This window comes from Pristiophorus japonicus, chromosome 3, assembly GCF_044704955.1.
Source record: "Pristiophorus japonicus isolate sPriJap1 chromosome 3, sPriJap1.hap1, whole genome shotgun sequence".
NCBI lineage: Eukaryota > Metazoa > Chordata > Chondrichthyes > Pristiophoridae > Pristiophorus > Pristiophorus japonicus.
In genome coordinates, this window is record NC_091979.1 from 123,348,897 (window position 1) to 123,370,264 (window position 21,368).

The window sequence follows — 21,368 nt, forward strand, 5'->3', positions numbered from 1 at the left end:
AACTATTACATTGCAGCAGGACAGTTCACAAAATGACTAAACATAAGAGAATGAAAATGGTGCTGGAATAAGAAGCGCCCTAAGTAAAATCTGACCATGATTTATGAAAAAATAAAATATTTGTTTTTACAATGATGTAAAGAACATGATGCCACAGTTCTTAATAAGGTTTGTATGCAAATTCTTCTGTGTTCTTTTGTACCTTTAATTGGTGCAACTTCTTTCCCTGGAACAGTAACTAGTTCTTCAGCAATTGGTTTCTTGGGGACCTCTGGTACTTTAAAGAACATTATTCATTTCAGATGAGGGTCATTTAAGATGATTCAGAGAACACTGAAGCTAGTTAACCATATCCAGACACGTAAAAGACATGTAATTCACAAAACTAACACATAATGATGTTCCATCTTGCAAATACAAGACAATTGTTAAATCAAAATAATGTAATGTTCCGTAATTCAGTATTAGAGTAGTATCTAGTAATAATGGCATATTTCTGCATTGGTGAAATATACTTGAGAAAAATGTATTTGACAACATACACTTTTACTCTCTTTACTAGAAAAAGACTTTACTCTTGATTTTCACTTTAGCAAATTCTTGATAGGATTGAAGAAGTGACCATTCAAAGTAGAAATTGTTCACACAATAGTGACAAGAAAAGATGTAAAAATTATATTTGTACTGATTTTTTTTCATATACCTTTCATAGGGGTGACCTTTTCTCTTGGAATTTTAACTGGTTGGACTTGTTCAGCAACTGGTTTCTTTGGCACTTCTAGCACTTTAAAGAATATCATTGTTTAATATAAGATTTATTGAGCAATTATATACATAATACTGAAGAAATTTATACAAATTACGATAACAAAACATACACAACAGACAACATTAATACAAGGTCACAATTCTCTTGTAAAACAACATCATCATTACATTTTAATTACTACATTTTGGGCATTTGAGGAGCAAATAGGTATGAGGATCATTTTGTATTGCTAGAATAATACCTTGGCCACAATAATTGAAAGATAATGGGCTGGAAATTCATGAAAAACTTCTACCACTGGTTTGCCACCCAAAAAAAATGCTATGACTCCGCTATGATTTCGAGGTGGATGATTCATGAAAAAATGGGAAAAAATCTGCCCGGTGGGAAAAATTGGCGTTGCACGAGGATTCGCGGCAGAAACTGTGATCCTCGGCAACTTTAGTCCGAGGCCGATTACCACTGCGAGTTGGGCCTAGGGAGGGGGGAAAACACAAAAATATTTTTCCAAAAAACAAAAAATTAAAAATCGTAAAACATTCACAAGACCCTTTTCTAATGAATCGCTGCAAAAGAATTTAAAAATAAACTTTAACTTACCTTTTCTGCAGGTTTTCATACCTCCCGCCGTTTCCAAGGGCTGCACCGACAGGTTTTCCTCGGCATTTTTTTTTACCCTATCTACGGGTCACTGCTGTGACCAAACTTGGGCGGAAGCGCTTTTTCCAGTCTTGCACACTGGCGGTCCACTCCCCAGTGGTATTTTAAAACTGCCGGCGGAAGACTTCAATCAATTTCCCGTCGTACTGTTTTCCGCCCAAAACGATGAAATACCACCGAAAAACGCGGCTGAAGGTTGATGAATTTCCAGCCCAAAGAACCTTTATTCATTGTTAACTTATAAAAGTAAAGAATTATATTGTTTTGCCATAAAGCATTTTCTTTTGTTTCACAAATACAATGATCCAAATTAGCAGGTAATTTCAGATTTCTTTAAAAAAGAATGATATATCCCTGGTGGTATTGTAATTCACGAGATCATATTAACTTCAGCAGAAACTCAAATACTCAAAAATACATTTAATTGATAGTATTGAATAAAAATAAAAAACTTTTCCTTAAAGTTAGAGCTACTGTTATAACAGTACATACAATACAAACAGATGTAAAATACATTCTTTGACATAACAGTTAAACAGAACAGCACACATTGATGATAAATATGTATACATATGCCCAAGATAAATTACTTTTGAATAATAAGAAAAAACATAAAACTTTGGATGATTTGAAAGATGGCCATGAAAAGTAGAAATTACTTTCATAATATTGTATGAAGGCTTGTAAGAAATCCTGAGTATATTTTGTACCTTTTACTGGAGCAACTACCTCTCTTCTTTGAACAACATCTTGTTGGAATTCTTCAGCAATAGTCTTCTTATAAACTTGATTCACTTTGAAGAATATAATTATTTTAAGATGCAATTCATTCAAGAAAATCTAAGGATTTTTGAAACTATTTAAAACAAGCAAAACCAAGACACATGAAACACATAACAATATCAACTGACATAAAATAGCATTCCATTTTATAAAGACATAGAACCCGAAAATCCATGGATCAGTGATCCCAGTTCTTATATAGGGGTAACACCCAGCGAGAACATCTGTCACTGTTACAGAACCTATCAAATTGGGGGAATTTCTCTAATTTGCTGGTAAATGGTGGGCATGCATGCCAATAGGGCTGCATCTAAAATGTTCGCTATAAAGTCAAGTATTACGATATTGGGCCTACATCCTGGAAGGATATTTTAACTAGCCCCTCTTATGGACCCTTTCCATAGGTGGTCACTTTAAAAATTAAAAACAAAAAATTGGTGGTACCATTTTCAAGTATAGGCTACGATCCCATATCCACCATTGGGTCAGACAGTATGCCTGTGTCCTGGTCCCACCAGACATTCTTGTGCTGATTATACACCAAATTTCCCCTCCCAGCTTTGTCTCCTTATGACTATGACCTTGTAACAGGTGGGCAGAAGCTCTGTCCCCACAAGGCCATCCTCTGGTAGTTTACTTCTAGGTCAGGACCCAGCTTACTTTTGGCCTGTTCTACTTACAGTGGGAGTTCATCAGAATGGCTGCAGATTTAATAATATATCCCTTAACATTTTTATAAATAAATTATCTTTCTTCTAGTTGTTATTTCCATTTCACTTTTACAAATATAATAATTTTGTCAGCATATAATGATTTGTCAAAATATAATTATTTCTAGCTTCTTGGTATTCAATTAAATATTATTAGCTAATAAAACTTCAACTGTTCATCTCAATGAAAATATAAAATACTGATGTGAAAAATGTTAATTAATTTGCCTTGCATGTCCCCCATGACAGCACAAACAATGCACCCAGATATAAAACAATAACACCACAGTGCAACAGAACAGCATGCATTAGCAGATACACATGGAGAAGGCTTCTAGCACTTAAAGAAGCAGGGTTCTGATTATGATTTAAAAGGCCATCATAAAAAGTAGATATTTTTCACATGATAACGTACTACGTTGGATAAAGTTTATATGAAAGTCTTCCTTTCATTTTTGTACCTTTCATTGTAATGACCTCTTCTTTTCTCAGAACAGTAATTGGTTTAAATTCTTCAGCAACTGGCTTCTTAGTCATTTCTGGCACTTTAAAAGATGTCATTGTTTTAAGATAAGATTCATTTAAAAAACACAATCAAAATATTTAATAATTCAGAATAACATGACGCACATATGACAAACAGAACAAACACAAGACTAAATTACATTCAATAAAATATCCAAGTCAACTAATAATAAAAATAATAGTATTGCTAGGCTTTATCTGCCCTCTCAGGAGGGTGTAAAAGATCACATGGCAGTATTCGAAAAACAGCAGGGGATTTTTCCCAGTGTCGAGGACAATATTTATCCCTCGACCAACAACAAAAAAGATTAACTGATCATTTACCACCTTGTTGTTTGTGGGACTTTGCTGTGTGTAAGTTAGCTGCCACATTTGCCTACATTACAAGTGACTACACTTCAAAAGTAATTCACTGGCTGCGATTGCACGAGGGAGTGGAAGGTACTATATAAATACAAGGTCTTTCTTTCTTAGTCATTTCATAATTAAATTGCTTATTTTATATTTGTATAAACTGAATGTCCCCAAGTCTAAATTCATATTTAATTTGTATTATGTAAATAGTCTTTACTCAGTCTTCACTCCTACAATTTACAGGGGTTAAACCCAAGCTTGGATTCACATAATCACTATTTTTGATTTATCTCATCACAACTCCCTCAACCATGATGATGTCCTGCATTATATAATTTGACACTTAACCTACATATCGCAATTTCAGAAATGAATAATTCTTTTTATATAAGCTAAACCTCCTCATGGCAGCACAGACAGCACAGACTTAAAACATAATCTACAATTTTACAGAACAACACAAATTCATGAATGAATATTTGAGAAGCCAAATGATACATGAATAACTAATACTAGTATGATTTACAAGAAGACAATGAAAAGTAGAAAAGAATCAGTGCTATATATGAATAATATTTCCATGTATTTCGTATACCTGTTACTGTGATGACCTCTTCTTTTTTTAGTATAGTGACTGGTTGAGCTTCAGCAACAACTGGCTTCTTAGGAATCTCCAAGACTTTAAAGAACATTATTGTTTAAGAATTAGATTTACTGAAGATGGTATGCATAATTTTGAAGAGATTTTTAAAAGAAAATACAACATGAAACACACAGGACTGACAAATCTAACACAATATAATAATCCCTATTCTAAGAATAACATAACTATTGTATTCAAAAGTATATCCATAATCCACTGTAACTGAAGCAATGGTCGATAATATGGATCTTTCTGCATCAGTAGTTTTTTTATACTCTAAATACCAAAAATAACATCTACCATCCTCACAATTAAGATGCTGTTCTGTTTGTTAATAAATTATTTTATTCATACTTTTTCCAAATCATATTTTTTAAAACTGATTATTTCTAGAGAAATTGTATAGCTAATTGAATATTAGTAATATACATTCAAATCAAATGGTTAAGATCAAATATTAGTAATTAATCTATATTATGTTATTCAACTATTTATTTCTGTAATATCAATAAAAATAATACATCTGCATATTATTGGCTACTCTCTTCAGCCATGATGATATCTTGCAGTATAGAATTTGGCATTTGACATATATTCTCAATTTTAAAAATGAGTACATAATTATTTTACTACATGTTAAACCTTCTCTTATGACAGTACAAACAGCACAGATAAACTAAAATGGCAAGGATTTTGCAGTCAGCGATGAAGTGATGGTGCTCGCCGCTGACCACAAAAAAAGCTGACCACAAAAATCTAGCAATCTCTGTGACATCTATTTCACATCTACTGATGTTACTGTGAATTTTACACCAAGTCTAGCGGATCTCCAGCGTCCAATAATATGTGATCCAAGCTGGCTAAGCAGCCAATCATCTTGAAGAATTCTCACAGGCAGCAAACTGGGAAGTAAAATGCACTCATTTTCCTTCACTTTTTAATAATTTTACAGATATTGAAAAAAAGACTGAGGGACATACACATGGGATGAAGGTAGAAGCTGAAATATCATAAACAAACTTGAAATTTAAAAAAAAAAATGGAATTTTTTTATCACGATGGAAACGTTGACATTCCACAAATATAAAATTAGTTTTTCAGGGCCAGAACAGTGTTCAGCAGTAATTATGACTGAGTATGCCATCAAAACCCAGTTACACCTCATTCAACAAGGCTTAACTTTTTGGAGGTGATAAGAGCAAAATTCCAGCATAAAAGTTCAAGTTCTCATCAGTTCAGTGATTTTGATTGATAGCTGGCTAGGGGGAATGACTGACAGTAATTTCTGGATTTCCACATTTACCTATGCATGTGCAAACTCCAGAAGTTGCTGTCAGATTCACAGCTGTAATGACGGTGAACACTGACAGTTTTTCCCCCATTACAACTGCAAATTCTGGGCCAATGTTAAATGTAACAGAACACAAATTCATAAATGAAATTTGAGAACGCAAATTACACATGAAAAACTCGCACCACAAGAATAGTGTAGGTATGATTTACATGAAGACCATGAAAACAAATTCACAAGTAAAAGGCAAGACAACCTCCAGTAATTTAATGAGAATTAGCCAAAATAAAGGTGTTGGCTTTGGTAAAGGAGAAGACATGACAAACAAACAATAATTTCATATAATAGTATAACAAGACAGCCATAAAATGTAGAATTAGGATTATATGCAATGTTTATGTTTGCATTTGTACCTTTTGTTGCGATGATGTCCTTTTTTCTTGAAATAGCAACTGGCTTAATGTCTTCTGGTATTTCTGGCTTCTGAGGAATCGCTAGTATTTTAATGAACATTGTTTTAAGATTAAGTCAATCCAAGAAAATGTACTTTATTGAAGATATTTAAATAATGAGTTAACATTACATGAAACACACGTCACAACAATACTAACTGAAAATGATATTTATCTTATGGGAACACACAGACATTAATCAAAAAGGACAATTATGTATGAAGATACTTTACTGTCACTATTTATTTGCTCAGTGGCCAATAACAAGCATCTCTATGAATTAATAGAATATTAATTTGCCAAAGTAACTTTTAAAATGTTCAACGCCTTTGCAATTAGAGTGCTATTTTCCAATAATAATTTACCAGAAATTTTCAAATAAAATGATTAATGTAATTGATTAAAATGTTATTTATTGTGGGTTGGTACTCATTGAGACATTGCATTTCTGCATAAAATCAAATCCTCAAAATAATATTATGATTTGATTGTCTTATAAAAATCTAAAACCATTTTCTGGAAAGGCTGAACAGGCTGGGACTCTTTTCTCTAGAAAGCAGAAGATTGAGAGGTGACCTGATCAAAGTCCTTAAAATTCTGAAGGGGTTTGACAGGGTAGAAGTAGAAATGTTTCCACTTGTGGGGGAGTCCTAAAACTAGGGACCATAAATATAAGATAGCCACTAATAAATCCAATCAGACTTTCAGAAGGAACTTCTTTACTCAGAGTGATGAGAATGTAGAACTTGTTACTGCATAGAATAGTTGAGACGATTGGCATTGATGCTATTAAGCTGATGCGAGATAAGTACATGAGGGAGAAAGGAATAGAAGGATATGTTGATAAGGTGGGAGGGTTCTCGTGTTGAGCATAGTAACCGGCATGGACAATTTGGGCTGATTGGCCTGTTTCTGTGCTATAAAATTATATGTAATTCTATGTACATTACAACTAATACAACACAAATTATTATAAAACATAAACTACATTATCACAACATTGTAACAGATTGTTTGAAACATTGATAAGGAGTCAATGAATTTCATTAGAATAACAAGGAGGAGCAGAAACAGAGTTCAGAATAAGAATAGTATATGCCCACGAAAAGTAACAACTGTTTTCATTCTAATGATGTAAACTCGTCGTTAAGGGTATCTTTGCATTTTTGTACCTTTAACTGGAGTAACTTCATCTCTTCTTGGAACAATGGCTGGCTTTTCTTCTGGTTTTATTAGCTTCTTAGGAACCTCTGGCACTTTAAATGACATAATTATTTTAAGATAAAATTCACTCAAAGAACATATATAAAACTTTGAGACATATAAACAAGAGGTCAAGAAAACATGAAACAAATATGGCAGACAAACTAGCTCAAGATAATATTTTCCTGTGAATCAACATAACAAATTTCTCAAGAGGAAAATAATCTTTGTGCACTGATAAAATATATATTTACCCATTTATTTAACACATTCTTCTTGCTCACAAAAATAAAGCATTTTTGTTCAAACTTTTCAAAATATAATGACCCAATTCACCTTGTAATAACTAATCAAAACATACAATGCTACTGGCTTTGAATTAACCTCAACGTCGAGGGAAGGTTTTTACATTAATTGAAAATATGGTCTTGATATGCAAATGGAGGAAATCGTCCTTGATACTGTCTGTACAAATTGAAATATCTAGGATCATTTTCCAATTTAATTGACATCAAATTAGCAAAAGAAAAATAAATTGTTTTCCCTACATGTTAAAGCTAGTACTACATGCAGATAACTATGTTGTAACAAAGCAAATTGATTGACAAATTAAGATAGAGATAATCAATTCCATATCCTGGCTAGAGTTTGAAAGGATTTGAGAGATGACCATGAAAAGTAGAAGCTTATTTTATTGTAATAATGTGACGATGATGCCACACTATTTGCAAACCAAGTTATCATAAATCTTTCTATTGCATTTGTACCCTTAGCTGGAGGGACATTCTCTTTTCTTGGAACAGTGACAAGTTTAATTTCTTCAGCAGGCACCTTCTTAGGGACCTCTGGCACTTCAAAGAATATTGTTTTATTAGCTTAAATAAAAGGCATAACTTTAATGATATTACATTAATTGAGACCAGATGAACCAACATAACAGATTGAAACAACAGGATGAACATATGAATGAGCAATGTAACTATTAAATTAGACAGTGGCGTGCTTATATACATAATTTGTTGCATTTGATCTTTAATTGGTAATAATAGGAATATTTATGTATTGTTAGACTGGCATCTTTGCTAACATAATTTTATTTAAAAATTCTTGTCCTTATAAATTAATGTAATTATTTTCAACTTTACAAATGAGTTTAAATATTTTCAATCAGACTTCCCAATTAAATTTATCCAAGTCTACATGGAATCACTGGTTAACAAATATTCAGAATGGGTAGAATTAAATAACACTAACATCTGCACCAATTTAAGTGTTTAAGGTCAAACTGCCATTTAGTTTTCATTGTGCTATGAATTAATTTTAAATCTGTTTCGGTTTAATGCCAAAAAAACCCGTTATGACGAAAAACAGACAAATACACGAAAGATAATGGCAAAGAATCAGACAAATATAACATATAACGTTTAACACTGGATACTGTGTTTATTTTATACCTTTGACTGGAATGACTGCCTCTTTTCTTGGAAGAGTGGCTGGTTTTATTTCTTCAGCCAGAGGCTTTTTAGGAACCTTTGGCACTTTAAAGAACATTGAGGTATTAAGAGCAAATTAACTCAATGAAATGCACATAACTCTCAAGGTGTTAAACAACAGACAACATAAAACAAATATGACAAAATATGCTAATATAGGACTGCATTTACATTTACCAATACCTAATTTTTAAATCAGAAAGATAATTACTTGTATAAACCTGTGCTCTACTGCGGCAACTAGACATTAACTGATGATAAAGAAGTTTTGCAAAGATATAATTGGACCTAGTTTCTGTGTATAGTTAAAAAAAAATCCTCTCATCAGTTTTTATAGTTTTATTTAACGTAGAGAAAAATATACTTCAATATTATGTTAGCCAAAAAAATTAAAGGCTCACAAATTAAATATTTTTATTAGCCAATAATTTTATTTACATTTTCAAAATAAATGCTTTAAGTTGACATATATCACGAATTGAAAAAAGTAAAATTCATAATTTCTAATGAATTAGCATTCAGTATAAAAATTAGTTTCTACGTAAATGCAAATAGTCAACTTTATTTGTTTTGACGAAAGGTCATTGGTCTGAAATGTTAACTCTGTTTCTCTCTCCACAGATGCTGCCTGAACTGCTGAGCACTGCCAGCATTTTCATTTTTATTTCAAATTTCCAGCATCCACAGTATTTTACTTTTGTATTCAAGTTTAAATATCCTTTTAAGTTATTCAAAAACTTTCCACAACATGGTTGATATATAACACAAAGCAAGAATATCGAACACTTTAACAGAACATCAGACAGGAAGTAGAACATCTAGAGAACAAACAACACTAAAGCAAATCTGAAGTTCAAGAAATGACCATGAAAAGCAGAAATTGTTTTCACTATAATAGAAACATGTTGTCATATCATATAAGAATAAAGCATGTACAAAATATCCTATGTATATTTCTACCTCTAGCTGGAGTAATCTCTTCTTTTTCTGCAATAGTTTCTGGTTTCACTTCTTCAACAACTGGCTTCTTACGAATCTCTGGTACTTTAAAGGACAATATTGTTTAAGATCAGATTCTTTCAAGAATGTATAATATACGACAATGAAGATATTTAAAAACAAATTAAAACATGAAACATATGTCACAGATAAAACTAACACAAGACATCTTCTCTTCCAATCGAAAGACAATCATAAAATCAAAATTACTATCATTTGTGTATTACTGCCACCAAGCTCATGGTCTACAAGGCTGTAAGTAATACCCGCCCTCCTGTATGAAGTCGCTGGAGAAATACCACCAACGATGTCTCCGCAAGATCCTGCAAATCCCCTGGGAGGACAGACGCATCAACATCAGCGTCCTTGACCAGACCAACATCTCCAACATTGAAGCACTGACCACACTTGATCAGCTCCGCTGGCCAGGCCACATTGTCCACATGCCAGACACGAGACTCCCAAAGCAAGCGTTCTACTCGGAACTCTTTCACGGCAAATGAGCCAAAGGTGGGCAGAGGAAATGTTTCAAGGATACCTTCAAAGCCTCCCTGATAAAGTAAAACATCCCCACTGACACCTGGGAGTCCCTGGCCAAAGACCGCCCTAAGTGGAGAAAGTGCATCCGGGAGGGCACTGAGCACCTCAAGTCTCATCGCTGAGAGCGTGCAGAAATCAAGCACAGGCAGCGGAAAGAGCAGTCCCACCCACCCTTTCCCACAACGACTATCTGTCCCACCTGTGACAGGGACTGTGGCTTTCGTATTGGACTGTTCAGTCAGCTAAGGACTCATTTTTAGAGTGGAAGCAAGTCTTCCTCGATTCCCTCTGGGACTGCCTATGATGATGATGACTGTCATTAATCAATTAATTAGTATCTGGTAGCAATAGGTTTGTTGACAGAATATATTTGCACCATAATAATAAGAAATATTTAAATTCCTTACCTACATCATAATTAAAGCCAAACTTTCATCTTATTTCTTTTTTCCCAAAAGAAGTGATCCAAATTATCATGCAATAATAATTGGCCGGGATTTTACTTAACTTGGTGGGTCTGGGGCTGGCAACATCGGTGGCTGGTGACGTAATTTGATGACGCGTCACCAGCCGATTTCCTTAAAGGAACCACGGTCAACTTAATTTTGACATTTATGCTGTCAGTGTTCTACAGCTGAAGTGCTGCAAACACTGACAATGACTGCACAGAGGTGCAGAGCTGCACCAAGGTTCTCCCATGACTCCGTCCATATGCTAATGGAGGGTGTCACAGCACATAGGGAGGTCCTCTTCCCTTCCCATGGGCAGAAGAGACCTCCCCAGGACACCAACACAGTTTGGTTGCACATTGTATGGGAAGGCACAAGCAGGAATGTCGTCAGGAGGACCTGGGTGCAGTGGCGCAAACTTATCAAAGATCTCAGTAGATCACAAAACGTTACTGCAAAGCCACACTCACCTTCATTCTGCTGTGCCTCTCATCACATCCCCATCACTCTGCCTTCCCTACCTTACCCCTGCATATCCTTACTCACACCGACTTACCTTGCACCTCCGCATTCCCTCCCTCTCTATCTACATTATCTCATCCCCACCTCACTAGCCACCCCTCACACTCAACCACATCCTCGTGCAATCATACCAACGAACAACACACAAGGGTAACCACTTGGGTGCTTTATCTAATGTTTATGTAAAGTTTCTGTTAATGTGCTGTAAAACATTGAAACTTTTATTTTCAACACTTTGTGTTCTTGGATAGATTTGTGTGCACCTTTGGAAGTGGCTTAGTGAGTTGCAGTGAATGGTGAGACATAACGGTACCCCCTGCAATGGTGGTGAGTTTGAAAGGAATGGCTTGGTCATTGTAGGGATGCGTTGTTATGGGGTGGTGCCAACCTGGCACAGCATGTGGCAGCCAGGATGTACCGCATCAAGTGAAGTAAATGCGGCCATGGTGAGGCCATCCCTGGCCTCCCAGGCAGCAATGTGGTCGGTGCAGATGCCCTGTGTCCTGTGCATCATCAGGTGATTGCGGAGAAGGTTGGTGTTGTTGGTGCTGCTGGTGTGCCTAGTGCTTATCATGATCGGATTCTGAGGACCAAGGTGAGACAGTATAAAGGGCATCCATGTTGATGGAATAGATGGCAGGTGAAGTACAGATGACAGAAGCATTCTGTCAATGGTGAGAGAGTTCTTCCAAAGAGGGGATACTGGATGGAGAGTGGAAAGTGGAAAGTCTGCAGAATCTACTCTGGAAATGGACTAAGAAACAGCTTGTGGCTGAGGAAGGTGAAGATCTGTCAGGTGGGAGCTTTTACTGTACATTTGAAGCAAGGAATCAGCTGGAGCAATGGCCATTGAACTTCTCCCTCAGGTTGACAGCCGTTGTCCCTGAACAGTGTGGCTCCCGTGGCCATGAAGTTGAAGTGAAAAGGTAAGTTAAAAACCCGTTAATGATCTGTCAACAAGGCAATAATGAGATTATTTGGGTCCCCCGCCGTTGCCTGTCGGGTCTGCTCTGCTGACAGACCCAACATTGGGAAAGGCTCATTGGGAAAGGTTGACTGCAGAGTCCCGACCCACTGTCAAAGAAAACCACTTCCCCAGTTGACCTACCACAAATCCCGCCCGCTGACACCTCACAAAATTCCGGCCATTAAAATTCATAGTTATTTCTATTGGTTTTATGTTTAAGTTCAATAAAGATCTGAATGTTTAAGATCACAGTCCAAAGTCCACATTACACAAATATTTTATATCTGTTAGAGCTACTGATTATGACAAATTCACACAGATTTTAAACAAAAACCATGGTGGCACAGTACTGTAACAGAATAACACGTATTGACATAACAAGAAGCACCAAAAGAAAACATGGGTTATAACTTTTCAGATGACAATGAAAGGTTAACAATGATCATAACCGATGACAGGATACAATATTATGCAAGAGTCAGATGATTTAAAAAAAAAGCTTTTTATACCTTTAATTGGTACAATATCTTTTTTTGGAACAGTAACAGGTTTATCTTCTTCAGGAATGGTCTTCTTAATGAATTCTGGCACTTTAAAGAACATTATTAATTTAAGATGAGATTCATTCAAGAATATACACATAACTTGGATAACATTTAAACAGATCAAGATAACATGAAACTTGCAAGAAACAAATTAAGACAACATGAGATGTACAAGATACAGAAATAAAATACTTTCATAATAACACAATTCTTCAATTAAATAGGTACAGAGGTATGAGTGTGCAAAATAAAAGCATATGTTTGGAGTTCATGACCAAATGGTGCCGTGGGTTAGATGCAGTTCTTTGATCTTTGGGATCTGAGTTGAAATCCAGTGCAGACTAATGGGATGTTGCTGGCTGTAAAGGTTATATGTGAAATCAACTGAGAAAGTCTTAATGCAGTTCATAGTGGATATGGACTCAAAGCATAAATATGCCTCTAATTTTGCACAAAATTGTCAATCTCAATCCAGAACAGAATTGCTGGTGTAAGAAATGAAAGATGCTCGTCTGAGGTTAAAACTAAGAAGCATTATTAGGTAGAATAGAAGGATTTGACTATGGGACTAGTTTGCTTACAAGTCAGAATTCTGTATTATATTTTTAGTTGGTTACTTCTAATCTGTTTATTTTTGAATTATTTTTTTTGTTCAAGTGATTGTTGAGGTCTCATTCATAACACAACATACTTAGATTTGGACCCGTAGATTTAATTTCTTTCTTTCTGCAAGACAGATAATTAACCAATTGTTTTCCATTCACTGCTCTGCTAAATCTTTACCATGTCAGATTAAAATGTTTAAATATATTAGCCACCTCTAGGTTAGTAACTTGAGCGGCGAGATCAGGGAGAAGGAGCTGTGGGACACTGTGGAGGGATGTGATCGGGGCCCAGGAGAGGCATGAGTTCGGGGCCAGGGGCCCATGGGCAGCACGGGTCAGCCCACACTGCAATATGTGTGCGCACTAGGTCCGTGCAGCAGAACAGGTCTCCAGTTGTCTTGGGTAACCCTTGCCACTGGACCAAGACCTATCTCTGTCGAGCCTGTGTGGTGGCTGGTGTGCAACGTTAAAAAAATCCACGCACAGGCTTTTTCCACCCTTGAGGATGTAGTTCGGGTTCTTCATTCGAAACACCTGTGAACTCATCCTTTTTTTTTGGCGTGGAAGCAAGTCATCCTCGTTTCGAGGGACTGCCTATGATGATGATGAGTAACTTGATGGACTAAGTAAGTTTTTCATTAACATTAATTTTATTCACACTTGCTCAAATGCAATGACACAAGTCAGCATATAATCACTAATACATTATTCCTATTAATTTTAGTAGCTTGAATTAAATAACAGGAAGCTCAGTATGTTGTAAATGTAAATATTCAATATCAAGTACCCATTTATTTGTTAACAGGTTATCACACAGCCTTTTATTCTGCATTTTAGAACACTTGTTAGAACACCTTAAACAACATGACAGAACACCAGAATTTAATTTAAACAGAGAAGACAAATACTATTTTTAATCAGCATCAGCGAAAGCAGGGTCTGGGAAAGGCTTCATTGTGATGACCATAAAAGGTAGGAATTATTTCCCCCTGAATGGAAATAATAAGATGCTTGCTATATAAGAATACATTTAGTTGACACCTTCTGTGTTTTTATACCTGGAGTTGGAATGACCTCTTCTTTTCTTTTGACGGTAATTGGTTTCATTTCTTCAGCAACTGGCTTCTTAGGGATCTCCAGAACTTGAAAGAATATTAGTATTTTTTACCATCACGATTGAGCCAAGAACATTTATATAGCTTTGAAGATGTTTAAAACAAAAATACGTAACATTAAACATACGTAACAAAAGTAACTAACATAAATGAGATTCTAAATAGATTGTTTTAACAATCATGGTATTTCAATTGGTTTTTGTATGTAATTAATTAGTATTTACATTAAATATCTGTATAAATGTGAAGGTTCATGATTAAATTCACATTATTTGATATTACCATAAAAGTTTTTAGATATTTCAATATGTATAGCTACTGTTATGACAGTATGAACAATACAGAAAAGTTCAAAGTGTATTGCCTCAAATCTTTCTGGAAAAATAACTTAGTTCATGATGCATGATGTTATTAAGGTGAAATCAGCTAGCAAGTTCAGATGAAAAAGAGATATGACGCGAGTTACGAATTGCCATAATTTGCTGGTTGTTTTTATGTTGCTCTGCCGTTCGCCTCGCACAAATGACATCTTGCGCTCAGCCTCCTTGATAGTCTTAAGAACTCACTGAATTTGCACATTAAACTCGAATTAAACTTGGCACAGAAAGTTAGGGCTGGTTCTTAACAGTATAAGTACCCTTTTAACGACGTGATAATTGTTAATGCAATACCAATCAACCTCTTCATCCCAGAAAGGGAACAATTTAAACTGTTGAGTCTCATTCCTGCATGTAGTAAATTCTTCTTAGAGATTTAATTTTTTTTACATTTTAAAATATTTTTCTTACTTTTCCTTTCTGTCTCTTTTCTCTCTTAATCCAATCATTTTTTTCCCCTTTTTATTTCTCTTTCAGCACCTGATTTGATTTTAATTCACCCTCCTTCTCCCTTGTTCCTCTGTTTCTTTCTCATTCCTTAAATCTCATTGGTTAAGGAGATAGACTGGGTGTTGTGTAATGAGAAAGGACTAATCAGCAATCTTGTTGTGTGAGGCCCCTTGGGGAAGAGTGACCATAATATGGTAGAATTCTTTATTAAGGTGGAGAGTGACACAGTTAATTCAGAGTCTAGGGTCCTGAACTTAAGGAAAGGTAATTTCGATGGTATGAGACATGAATTGGCTAGAATAGACTGGCAAATGATACTTAAAGGGTTGACGGTGGATAGGCAATGGCAAACATTTAAAGATCACATGGATGAACTTCAACAATTGTACATCCTGGTCTGGAGTAAAAATAAAACGGGGAAAGTGGCTCAACCGTGGCTTACAAGAGAAATTAATAAGTGTTAAATCCAAGGAAGAGGCATATAAATTGGCCAGAAAAAGCATCAAACCTGAGGACTGGGAGAAATTTAGAATTTAGCAGAGGAGGACAAAGGCTTTAATTAGGAGGGGGAAAATAGAGCATGAGAGGAAGCTTGCTGGGAACATAAAAACTGACTGCAAAAGCTTCTATAGATATGTGAAGAGAAAAAGATTAGTGAAGACAAACGTAGGTCCCTTGCAGTCAGAATCAGGTGAATTTATAATGGGGATCAAAGAAATGGCAGACCAATTGAACAAATACTTTGGTTCTGTCTTCAAGAAGGAAGACACAAATAACCTTTCGGCAATACTAGGGGTCTGAGCGTCTAGTGAGAAGGAGGAACTGAAGGAAATCCTTATTAGTCAGGAAATTGTGTTAGCGAGATTGAAGGCCGATAAATCCCCAGTCTGCATCCCAGAGTACTTAAGGAAGTGGTCCTAGAAATAGTGATGCATTAGTGATCATTTTCCAACAGTCTATTGAATCTGGATCAGTTCCTATGGACTGGAGGGTAGCTAATGTAACACCACTTTTTAAAAAAGGAGGGTGAGAGAAAACAGGGAATTATAGACTGGTTAGCCTGACATCAGTCGTGGGGAAAATGTTGGATTCAATTATTAAAGATGACAGAGCAGCGCATTTGGAAAACAGTGACAGGATCAGTCCAAGTCAGCATGGATTTATGAAAGGGAAATCATACTTGACAAATCTTCTAGAATTTTTTGAGGATGTAACTAGTAGAGTGGACAAGGGAGAACCAGTGGATGTGGTGTATTTGGACTTTCAAAAGGCTTTTGATAAGGACCCACAAAAGAGATTGGTGTGCAAAATTAAAACACATGGTATTGGGGTAATGTATTGATGTGGATAGAGAACTCGTTGGCAGACAGGAAACAGAGAGTTAGGATAAACAGGTCCTTTTCAGAATGGCAGGCAGTGACTAATGGGGTGCCGCAGGGCTCAGTGCTGGGACCCCAGCTCTTTACAATATACATCAATGATTGAGATGAAGGAATTGAGTGTAATATCTCCAAGTTTGCAGATGACACTAAGCTGGGTGGTGGTGTGAGCTGTGAGCAGGATGCTAAGAGGTTGCAGGGTGACTTGGACAGGTTAGGTGAATGGGCAAATGCATGGCAGGTGCAGTATAATGTGGATAAATGTGAGGTTATCCACTTTGGTGGCAAAAACACGAAGGCAGAATATTATCTGAATGGTGGTAGATTAGGAAAAGGGGAGGTGCAACGAGACCTGGGTGTCATGGTACATCAATCATTGAAAGTTGGCATGCAGGTACAGCAGGCATTGAAGACAGCAAATGGCATGTTGACCTTCATAGCTAGGGGATTTGAATATAGGACCAGGGAGGTTTTACTGCAGTTGTACAGGGCCTTGGTGAGGCCTCACCTGGAATATTGTGTTCAGTTTTGGTCTCCTAATCTGAGGAAGGACGTTCTTGCTATTGAGGGAGTGCAGCGAAGGTTCACCAGACTGATTCCCGGGATGGCGGGACTGACATATGAGGAGAGATTGGATCGACTGGGCCTGTATTCACTGGAGTTTAGAAGGATGAGAGGGGATCTCATAGAAACATATAAAATTCTGACGGGACTGGACAGGTTAGATGCTGGAAGAATATTCTCGATGTTGGGGAAGTCCAGAACCAGGAGACACAGTCTAAGGATAAGGGGTAAGCCATTTAGGACTGAGATGAGGAGAAACTTCTTCACTCAGAGAGTTGTTAACCTGTGGAATTCTCAACCGCAGAGATTTGTTGATGCCAGTTCGTTGGATATATTCAAGAGGGAGTTAGATATGGCCTTTACGGCTAAAGGGATTAAGGCGTATGGAGAGAAAGCAGAAAAGGGGTACTGAGGTGAAGGATCAGCCATGATCTTATTGAATGGTGGTGCAGGCTTGAAGGGCTGAATGGCCTACTCCTGCACCTATTTTCGATGTTTCTATGTTTCTATTGCCCTCATCACACCAACAACTTGGAGGGCAAAATAATTTTGAGCTGATGAGTGCAGGAAAAAATCTAACTAATGCCATATGCTGAAAGATGCCCCGCTCCAGCATGATTTGGACCAAAAGATGAAGTTGCAACAGTGTAACTGAACAGCATAAAGACACAAACATGGAGAATACAAGTAACGTTTGAATAAGAAGCAGGATTTGAAAACGGCCATAATCGTGAGTACAAGAGACCACACAACGTATGAAGAATGTTGATATAACATCTTCTGTGTATTCATTTTTACCTTTAGCTGGAACAATCTCTTCTCTTGGTACAGTAATGGGTTTAACTTCCTCATGAATAGGTTTCTTAGGGACCTCTGGCACTTTGAAGAAATTTAAGCAATAAATTATGACATGAAACACACAGTGGAAAATGCTGATTTTTCTCTTGTAATGCAAAATAAACAATAAATCAACGAGATAACTTTTGTATGTATACTGTTTAAATCTCCACAAAGATGGACCAAGCAAACACTTGGCGAGACAAGGACAGATATGAAGCGAAAGCGATAACTTTATTATTTACAGTATATGGGGAAACAATATCTAAGTTAGCTCATTAGCATTTTAACTATCTTTTATTCCAGCCTTTAAAAAAAACTTGCCTGAATACATTATTTGTTTTTTACAAGTCTACATTAAACATAGCTTTTTTTTCTAAAATGCACAAGAAATCCTGAAATGGGACAGGGATCTAACTGTAGTGCTAAAATAACATGACTGGTAATAATGGAGATCTAGTTGCACTGATACAATAATATTAAAATAATTCTTTACTATCGTTATAAATTAAACCATTTCATTTCATTGTTTGTTTATAGTTTTCAAATCAAATGATCCTAGCTGCAATATAATAATTTATTTTAAAATTGTTTTAAAAAGTGGACCTGTTTTCAAATAGTTAATATTATCTTCTGTATACATCCAAATGTTCAATATAACATTTTTATCTAAGCATTCTAATGAAAATATTAAATTGCAATTTGTTTAAATCAAAGATTATGAGTAACTTAAACAACAAAAGCAACATGTGTGCGATAACGTCACCACACTGCGACAGAACAGTACAAAGCCATGAATAAATACAGAAAAATAAATTACACTGGTGTAAACCTCAAAAAGAGGTTTTGATTCAGACTGAAGAGTCAAGCATGAAAAGTTGCTATCATTTTCATTGTAATGGAAACAACAAAATGTTCCATTATGTAAAGATAATGTTGGTATAAGCGTCTCTGAGTAATCTTGTACCTTTTGCTGGAGCAACCTTTTCTTTTTTTGGCTCAATAGTCGTTTTTACTTCTTCGACAATTGGCTTCTTCATAACCTCTGGCACTTTAAAAAACAGCACGGTTTTAAAATATGTACTTCAAAAATGTATATCATTGTCTGATTTATCATTCAACCAAGGATTGGAGAGATAATGAAACTGCATTATGATAGCTGCTTAACTGCACTCAACTATTAGAGATTTTGGTCTTATCGGAAGGTACGTGCGGTGAAAGCCATCTGGACCAGTTAGCGGGGGAACCCATCCTAATTTCCAGATCATCCTTAATTCGCATGAGTGATTTAAATGTTGTGACCAAAGTAAGGAAGCAACACCATGGAGCTGCATGAAGATGCCTTTGGACAAGAAGAATTCAAACAGGGCCCGGAGGTTTTCAGATACAGCTGTGAAGGGACTGATGGTGGAAGTTCAAAATTGAAAGGATGTCCTCTTCCCTTTTGATGGTTGGTGGGTGCCAAGGCTAATTGGTGAATGGGCATGGTGAGAGATGATACAATATGTGAATGCACTGAGCATTATCACTAGGACCTGGTTGCAATGCAGAAATAAATGTAATCATCTTCCTCGGATTGCCAAGATAAGACTCCACTTCACGTCAAATACTTCCTGCACAGAGCAGGACTCTATCATTACCGAAGCACAATAAACCCTTCCCTTATCCACTTGCCATGGCTGTCCATAAGTCAGCAGGGAAGACTTAACTTCACTTCCTTTCTGCAACACTCACACCTGGAAAATCTGCTGTTGCGCTCACAACTACTTCTCCTTCTTGACCATACACGCCACTTCTTCCTGCCATTATGTACATGACGGTCAGCTGACTCAGAGCATATATCAACTGACTTCCACTCTTCTTGCAATAGAATTTGGCTCACAACAGGAGGGATACAAGTAGAATGGTAGGACCATCAGTCACCTTTTTGGAAAAGGTCACAATTAACATCATATGAAGATGCACAACCATCAACATTAGAGATGGCAAGTCTGATGGCCTGGCATAGCATGATTTGTTGGCATCTTCCCTTCCTCTTCTCTTTCTACCTAACTCTTTCAGTTACGCACTCCTTAACCTACTGAACATGACAACCTGGAGTTGCATTGCAATTCCAGCTATTTGCTAGTGGTTGCCCTCACAACTATATCTTAACCATCGGTCAATCAGAAGATTTGGTTACTGGTGCCTGATGGACTGACAATGAAAATCTTGATGACAATGCAGTACCACTTGGTCTTATCCTGCCAAGCAGCAGCACAGAAATTCCTATTCTCAGTCAGCAATCATGCTTGGGCCTTTTTGCTCAGGTGGCAGCTTGGTCCTGGGGCCATGATTCTAGAAGATAATCAGGAGTTATTTGCTCTTCCCTAGCTAAGAGAAGCTAAGAAGATTGTGGCATTGTTCAGCTCCATGCCACTAAGTCATCTAAACTAATTCTGGGGCTGAAATTGGGCCTTTCCGATCAGTACAACTCAATCCCATTTTCTCATTGAACCATTAGGAGTCATCATTTTGTTTCAACTTGGCTCCCAGAATTTTATTTGCTGGTGGAAGATATTCCTTATCAAAATTATTAAATTGACAACTCATGTCACAATGAATAAATAAAAATAACTCTTACTGTGGGAAACAGTAAACACTCAAATTAAACTACTGATTGTTTGCTTAGAAAGAGCCAAAAGTTGTGGCCTCGCCGGGTGCATACGAAGTACGCACGCACCCAGCGAGGCCTTGCAAGTAATGCGCATGCATCGAGAACTGGCTTTTCTGATCTGACAAAATCCAATATATCCCCGCAGGAAGGACAGCTGTGGGATGCCCAACGAATGTCCTTCAAACTCTTACGCCAGGTAAAAGCAGGTGCGTAGCTTACTTTTACCAGTGTAAGAATTTTAAAACATAAAAAAATTTAATTTAATCACTCATTTTTATATTAAAAACCATGTCCATTAAGGTAAGTTTATTTTAACCCTATTAAAGCAGATAAAAAAAATCCAAAAAATATTTTGTTTTCTAAAACATTTAATAACATTCAATTTCAATAAATTTTAAATATGTGAGGTTTTTAAAATTTTTTATTGTGCTGTGTTTCTTGTTTTGGGGGGGTATTCTCATTGATTGTAATGGTTCGTAC

General features: G+C 36.3%; 1 protein-coding gene across 2 annotated transcripts in view; it reads right to left on the bottom strand.

Annotated features, from left to right (window-relative positions):
- The window catches only part of ttn.2 (titin, tandem duplicate 2), a 413,561-nt gene that overhangs the window by 179,170 nt on the left and 213,023 nt on the right, over positions 1-21,368 (bottom strand). For both annotated transcript variants that reach the window (XM_070875791.1, XM_070875789.1), the window contains 13 exons: positions 19,200-19,283; positions 18,194-18,274; positions 14,569-14,652; positions 12,870-12,950; positions 9,844-9,927; positions 8,845-8,928; positions 7,360-7,443; positions 6,149-6,229; positions 4,397-4,480; positions 3,384-3,467; positions 2,140-2,223; positions 704-784; positions 203-277 (listed from right to left, as the gene is read on the bottom strand). In XM_070875791.1, coding sequence (XP_070731892.1) covers positions 203-277; positions 704-784; positions 2,140-2,223; positions 3,384-3,467; positions 4,397-4,480; positions 6,149-6,229; positions 7,360-7,443; positions 8,845-8,928; positions 9,844-9,927; positions 12,870-12,950; positions 14,569-14,652; positions 18,194-18,274; positions 19,200-19,283 — 1,071 coding nt within the window. The remainder of the gene's footprint in view (positions 1-202; positions 278-703; positions 785-2,139; positions 2,224-3,383; positions 3,468-4,396; positions 4,481-6,148; positions 6,230-7,359; positions 7,444-8,844; positions 8,929-9,843; positions 9,928-12,869; positions 12,951-14,568; positions 14,653-18,193; positions 18,275-19,199; positions 19,284-21,368) is intronic.